Source organism: Montipora capricornis, chromosome 3, assembly GCF_036669925.1.
Source record: "Montipora capricornis isolate CH-2021 chromosome 3, ASM3666992v2, whole genome shotgun sequence".
Taxonomy (NCBI): Eukaryota; Metazoa; Cnidaria; class Anthozoa; order Scleractinia; family Acroporidae; genus Montipora; species Montipora capricornis.
This window is the reverse complement of record NC_090885.1, coordinates 17119102-17126601: the sequence shown is the minus strand read 5'-3', so window position 1 is coordinate 17126601 and position 7500 is coordinate 17119102. Positions and strand designations below refer to the sequence as shown.

Genomic DNA, 7500 nt, shown 5'->3' with positions numbered 1-7500 from the left:
TTATTGAACCTGTAATAACCATTCTAAGAAGACTCTCGTATGAATCACGGTGACTGTACGGGTCCCGTACGAATAGCCACCAACCAAAAATAAATGCATTGTTGCATGTAGTTTTAGACTACAAAGCCGGAAAAGCAGGCGAAGGAGTTGACTGGGAGACAGTAATTATAAGGAGCAAGTACGAAGACATAACCAAAATGTTTTTGGAAAAGTACCCTAATAACGACAAGAACAAATTCCCCCGTGGCGGCAGGAAGCTTCAACAAAGGCAGAATCCTAAACAAGCTAAAAAGTATCGTGCTTTTGGTTTTTGTCAAATTTGATTTAAACAGAGGGAAATGTAACTTTATGAAAGTAAGAAATTGCGACGTTGAAACATTTTTGCTCAGCAACCAAACAACATAAGTAGATTCCATGCCTTAATCACGCTAACCGTGCAATTCGGGTGTTTTCACGAGTCCGTACGCCTTGTGGAACCGTGCCGGTCAAAAAGTTGACCTGCCTTTTTCAGGTCCCAAACTTGCACACTTTGCCGTTCAAAAATTGGTCCAGTTCCACGGGTCCCCTGTGAGCGCAAGGTGGAACCGTGCAAGTTTTTGTCCGTGCACAAATTTGTCCGGATCCATTTAAACGGGGTCTGAATTGCTCGCGAATGAGACTCCCACAAGAGCCCGATGACCAATTACAAGAAACCAACTTGACGTCATAGGGTCACCGAACCGGAAGTACCTTTGTTTTTTTCGGAAAAGGTAGTCTAAAAATAGATCGAAGGGGGTAGTTTTTAAAGAAACTGTGGTGTTGCGTCGGTGGGGAAGTAATATACAAAAATTTGGTTTTATCAACCGAGTTGATAATGTAAATTGGCCACCGTACAAAGATTCTAAAAAGCTAGAATCTCTGTACGGTGGCCAATTTACATTATCAACCCGGCTGATAAAACCAAATTTTTGTATAAAAATAGATCGGTATGTCTGTAAGAATGCCGTGCCAGTACAGGAGTTGTAGGTTCCGGGTCATGGGTTCCTGCTTGCTTTCAAGATTGAGAATGATGAAATTTTTAATTGAGCGGGCCGTAAATAGGCCTTTTTCACTGCCTCACTATCAGCCGGATTATTTGATATTTCGAAAATGCTTGGCCAATCATTGCTCGCGTACTATCTGAGAGCGTTTACTCTTGTAGATAAATATTTATTTTTGTACCGAAGAAGAATCGAATAAGTACAATTATACAACCCTTGTAGCCCTTTGACTCTCCTGGGTATTATTTGGATATACCAGGTACTCCCTGTGCCATTCCCTAGTGTTAGAGAGCTTAATCACGTGACGTTTTTGACCCACCGTGAGCATTCTGCACTGTTACTAAAAATATACTTGTCACATGAGCCCCCCCGCGAGCTCCCCCCGCGTAGACCCCGACATAAAACCCAGGCTTTCTCTGTTTTCCCATTGTTGTCACGCTACTGCTAAATTGGGTCAAACTTCTTTTGACATGGATGGAAAGTTTGGCGTTTTCGTTTTAGTTTTATCATTGATTCCTCTCCATGTTAAGAGCCAGGAGGGCTGCAGTATTCCGGACAGTCATCGCTTCGACTGCTATCCCGAAGCGGATGTAGACGAACAGAAATGCTTAAATCGTGGTTGCTGTTGGAGGAAAGCTACCCTTGACTCAGTTGTTGACGGGGAGGTTCCACTCAATGTCCCATACTGTTTTTATCCTTCCAATTATGGGTACCAGCTTGAAAGTAAGACAAAAACTCAAATGGGATATAGGCTACTGTTGTCCAAACAGGGGCATCCAGGCCCTTATGGCAGAGATATACAAAATCTGACTGTGGACCTTCGATTCGAGACGAAAGACAGACTGCATTTCAAGGTATGGAATATTACTCTACTTCTTACAACCTCGATTTAAGATATCTTCAGAGTCATTAAGCTTATCTAATTGAGGCTAAGGCGTATTAGTGCAGCGTAGTCTTATTTAAACTAAAATTGTGTGAGATGAAAATAAAAGAAAAATTTAAACTTTTTCGATTTCAAATGTAGGGGTTAGCTTTGAAGTGGCAAGGTAATCTGCATTGATGCCTCGACCTTTATTTTAAGGCTTTATCAAATGCTTGCAATGGAATCCTATTTTTGTATGTTGCAAATAAATTTCATGAAGAACTGCATGCTTTTACACGTGCACATACTCAGTGTGATGCGTGACCGCGTTACATATATTTTTTCCCCATATGCGTGGTGGTCTTGTGATTGTCAGATTCTATTTTAGGGCTGGATTTTCCTGATCATTCTTCCAAATTACAATGGAATCCTATTTTTGTATGTTACAAAATAAATTTCATGAAAAACTTCATCATGAAAAAAATCATGGAGAAGATTAATTCTTACATAATTTTTTAGTAAACACATTATGTGCACACCAACCTGGCAAATTAAACAGAGCTATTGGATTTGTAGATAGAGAAAATTACGTGTATCAAGGCCTTGGCCAGTGTTTAAATCCACCTAAACCTCTGGCTTTGGCAAAATCATAACACTAAACCTCGACCTTGATAATTCTCACTATCATGCTAAACCTCATCTGATAATAATTTTGTTAATTAGTGTTAGATCACTTATTGTCCTCAGACCGTACCCAGGTGGCTCAGTTGGTTGAGCATCGAGCTGCCAATTGCAGGAGGTCATGAGTTGATACAATACAATACAGATTTAATTGATCGCTCCCCATAGGGGTTTTGCAGGGCCAATGATACATAAGCGACGAAATAACAGAACAGAACAACTGTTAAGAATCCCAACAGGCCAGAGGGACTACCAGGAACAAATTCAGAGAGTGGTCAGGGTGGGTCTTGAACCCAGGATCTCTGGATCTCAAGGCTAGCACCCTAGCCATTGGGCCACACTGCCTCCGGAGTTCTATTCCAGCCGCACCAACACTCAGGGTCTTAAAACAACTGAGGAGAAAGTGGTGCCTTTGTAATTACACCCGCAAATGGTTAGACTTTCAAGTCTTCTTGGGATAAGAAATATAAACCATACCTGGGCCCCCTCTCACATAATTTGATCCTTGTTCATAAACTCTGTGGTACATCAATGATCCCACACTATTCGAAAAGAATAGGGCACAGAGCTGCCGGTGTTGTCGTCAGAGTGGCGTAGTTCCTTCAGGGATGTGGTCAGCTTGGCATAATCTTCTGAATGGACCACTTATCGTTGGTATTTGTTTGTTATACATGACTACAAAACAGACAGGAGTCAAATTAAAGGAGTCCAAGTGCTGAAACTGGTAAAAACTAGTGAGATCCTACTCCTCTCCTTTTTCTCTGAATTATAAAATGTTTTGTCCCTATATGAAACAAACTTTTTTTTAGCAAAAAAGTTAGTACTGGTATTTAATTTGGCGCACAATATTTTGTTCTGTATCTTTGATATTCGATCCAAGTCTAGCAATAACCAAGTACATGTTTGTACTGGTAACTGTATTGTTTTAGATCTATGACGCCACTAGTACTAGATATGAAGTTCCCATTGCAACCCCAGATGTCAAGTCCCAAGCAGATACCCTGGATTATCAGGCCTTTATATCTAGTTTTCCATTTGGCATTTCCATCAAAAGAAAATCCACAGGAACCGTCATGTAAGTGTTTGATAAATGCCCACCATGGGTAGTCTATTGACAGAAGTGATTTGTGCATTTAAGGAAATTGAAGGGCATAATTATTGCATGTACTTCATTATGGTAACAGGAAAGGAAAGGAAAAGGGAAGGAAATTTTATTTAAGTGTCTAATATTCTAGAGCTTGAGCACTAATAGGCCAGTTTCGTATTTTAACAGTTGGATTGGATCGAGCATGAAATGGAGGGTAATGTGGGGAAATCTTTTCACATGCAAACCATTTCCTTTGCATTAGCCTTCATTTCATGCTAGATCCAGTCTAACAAAACTGAGAATGAGAAATACGAAAATGAAATACGAAAATGAGAATACGAAACTGGCCTATTAGGGACACTGTGAATTAAAATTAACAAATCAACGCAAATCAATCAAGTTTTGGTTTTTGAGGAGAGGGGTAAACTGGAGTACCTGGAGAAAAACCTCTTGGTTCAGAGTAGAGAACCAACAAACTCAACCCAGATATGACGCGTAGTGTGAGAATCGAACCCCGGGGCCACATTGGTGTATATGTCTCAACTCTCCCTGATTATCCAGGAGTCTCCCAGATATGAGATGAATCTCCTGGTCTCCTGTACGGCTCATCAAATCTCCTGGATAAAAAACAACTCTGAACCTTTTTAAAGCCTTTTCTCCATTGTTGGCTTCAATTGCATCCCCAAGTTAAAACAAATTCGACTTTTTCGAACTCATTTCATTGTTTCTTAAGGCATTTCTTCATCTCTGAGTTTCAAACACAAAATGATATGGCTTTCCTAATACCTCCATCAATATCTCCGGCCATGCAACTGATTGTTTGATTGGATCTCTGTTTAACCAATAAAAATACTTGACATAAGTGTCCTGTTTTCTGGCAAATTTCCCATGCAAGATTCACAATGGCGGTAGATTATCCCAATGTCCTTGTATTCTGAAGGAGCTGCTGTGGGATGGGTACTGTGGGAGCATTTTTTGGGGGGTATGTGGAGTGGGTAGGGGGGAGGGTTGCATTGCATGGATGGAGAAAATCTCCAGATTTTAGATCTTCAGAGGTTGTCATGCACCTCTGTTGGTGGGAGGCGAATGCTAGCTCTCACCACTGCACCATCCAGCACCATCCGTGCACTCCAAAACGTTTTTTGTTACATTTAGCTCAGTTAGGCCGTGTTCTATTGGCATCAACTGTTTCAACCACAACCCACATGATGTATGTAGGTTGAAGGAGTTGAGGTTTCCCAAGAGAACGCTTTTCCAATCATTTTCGGTTGAAACTCCTGGGAATATTAAGTCATTACAGAAAACGACATTGGCTAGTTTGATGCTGGTTGAAAGAGTTTATCAACCAAACCAGCCAAAAACGTTTTTTTCCTGTTAGAACACAAAAAAACCCAAACAACCTACAATAGAACACGACCTTACAAACAATTAAGGGTCAAATAATTTTCAAATGTATTACTGATGGTGGCATAATGTCAAGTACAGGATTACCAATCAGATAGACAAACACAAACTTTTAGCCTCTGGTGGACAATCACATGGTATCTTGACTTGGGGATTGCAATTGGGCTGTTGTTTCAACAACCTTGAAAATATTAACATTCTTATCTTTTGAGAGGACTTTGGGTCATTTTGCCAAACTGTGCCTGTTACAATTAATAGAGGGCATCAGTCAATTGGAATACAATATGCTTCAATACGATATGAAAAAGGAAGGAAGATGCAGTAACCAATATAACTACAGTTTTCTAACTTATGACCCTCCGTCAAGCCTCATTAACCCAACCCACTCAGCCCATAGTTAATTAATTATCAGTGACTGGACTGCATGACAGTATAATGATATCTGCAATAACCAAAATGCAACTTAAAAAACAAATTTTCATTTTTGTGTTTAGATTTAAAATAATTTTTAACAAATGTAATAATGTTTTAGTCAGTGAAAATGCACAAACGTTTATGTCAGTGTTTTCCTGTCTGTGTAGATTTAATAGTGGAGTAGGAGGAATGGTATTTGAAGATCAGTTTATTCAGATTTCCACACTCCTGCCATCACCTGTTTTGTACGGTCTTGGTGAACATGTCAATCCTTTACTGCTTAACGTCAACTGGAACAGAGCAACTTTGTTTTCCCGAGACCAGGGAACTCCTGAGGTATTTATTAGAAATAAGTTTAAATTTTACATGGTCCTCACATATGTTTAGTGCAAGCAGATGAGAATCTCAACTCTGCCGAATTTATGTCTTACATGCACAGGTCTTATACATTATATTACAAAACACATGAAACAATTTGAGCACCCTTTAATAGCTTGTAAGTGACCTTGCACACTATATTACTCAAATAATTATGCGCCAGGAAAATTACACTTAAGAGAGCATGCCTGTGTTACTCAGTACTAAAGGGTGGGTGACAGGGCACTCTTTACTCATGGTTGATAAGTTCTTTTCCTTGTCCTTGGGAAATTGTATTTGTTTTTGTTTTTTTGTTTTTGTTTTGCTCTGTTTTTTTCAATAGGGCCTCACTAATTTGTATGGCGTGTTTCCTTATTATATCTCATTGGAAGATGATGGAAATGCAAATGGTGTTTTCCTTTTGAATAGCAATGCAATGGGTAGGTGTACTTTGCAAGCTAAATTATCCTCAATATCCCCTAGATCCTGTCACAGCTCAACAAAATTGATAAAAAGAAAAGATCAAAAGCCTATGAGGCAGGGAGTTAGGGAGACGTGGCTTCCAGCATATGAAACTGCAAGTGCTTATAATTTACAACAAAAAGGTATTAAATTAGTGATTAATAATTATGACAAAAGATGGCCATTGGAGGCCTTAAGCTAAATGAAGTTATGGGTAGCAGAGGTGGCGCAGTGGTAACAGCTAGCACTCGCTTCCCACCAATGTGGGCAGGCTCGGGTCTGATTCTCAGACTTGGCGTCATGTGTGGGTTGAGTTTGTTGGTTCCCTTCTCTCCTCCGAGAGGTTTTTACCCAGGTACTCCAGTTTTCCCCTCCCCACAAAAGCCAATGTTAAATTTTGTTTTTAATTGATTTGATTTGAGTTAATTTCGTTAGTGTCCCCAATTAGTGCTCTTGTGCTAAATCCATTGACACTGAAATAAAGTTGTTGTTATTATTATTATTATTATTATTATTATTGTTGTTGTTGTTGTTGTTGTTGTTGTTGTTGTTGTTATTATTATTATTATTATTATTATTATTATTATTATTGAACTCGTACAGATAAATAAGGAAAATGAGATTCAATCAATCTCGGTTAAAATTATTTGAGCAGAATGACATAATTTTCAACTACAAAGATAATAAGTACTCATGAACAGGATAATTGTCATCACGTGGCAGACATTATTACCCTATTACTTGTCAATGTGAGCATGTGGTTCATGGATAAAAGGGTTTGAAGATAATCTGGGCCTGAGTTTTTCAAAGCCTGACCAAGCTAATTCTGGATTGCGGGAAACTTAAATTACAGTATCCTTGAGGCTTTCGCGTTTAATCATATTACGGTAACCCTTTCACTTGCAAAGGGTTTTCCATTTGCAAGTAAAATCGTCTGGCGTTAGACAGAGTAAAATCTATTAAGTGTCAGTGGCAGTTACGGCAGTGAAAGGGTAATTGAAAAACACTGTAACTTTTTTTGGGTAAAACAAGGGAAATTGAAATTGAAACTGACATTCTGATAAAGGCTGTTACCAGCACACATCAATTTCAATTTCAATTTCACACGTTATACCCAAAAAAGTTCCAGTGTTTTAAAACTTAAATTACAGTCTATTTTCTGACCAGGAAAAGTTTCTACAAGATTCTTAGCCTCCAAGGTTGACTAGAATTTT

The 7500-nt window shown here is 39.0% G+C and overlaps 1 protein-coding gene across 1 annotated transcript in view; it reads left to right on the top strand.

Annotated features, from left to right (window-relative positions):
- The first annotated feature begins 1455 nt into the window (after positions 1-1455).
- The window catches only part of LOC138042452 (lysosomal alpha-glucosidase-like), a 25966-nt gene continuing 19921 nt past the window's right edge, over positions 1456-7500 (top strand). The window contains exons 1-4 of the mRNA XM_068888341.1: positions 1456-1873; positions 3492-3637; positions 5635-5803; positions 6168-6264. Of these exons, the coding sequence (XP_068744442.1) occupies positions 1490-1873; positions 3492-3637; positions 5635-5803; positions 6168-6264 (796 nt within the window). The 5' untranslated portion in view covers positions 1456-1489. The remainder of the gene's footprint in view (positions 1874-3491; positions 3638-5634; positions 5804-6167; positions 6265-7500) is intronic.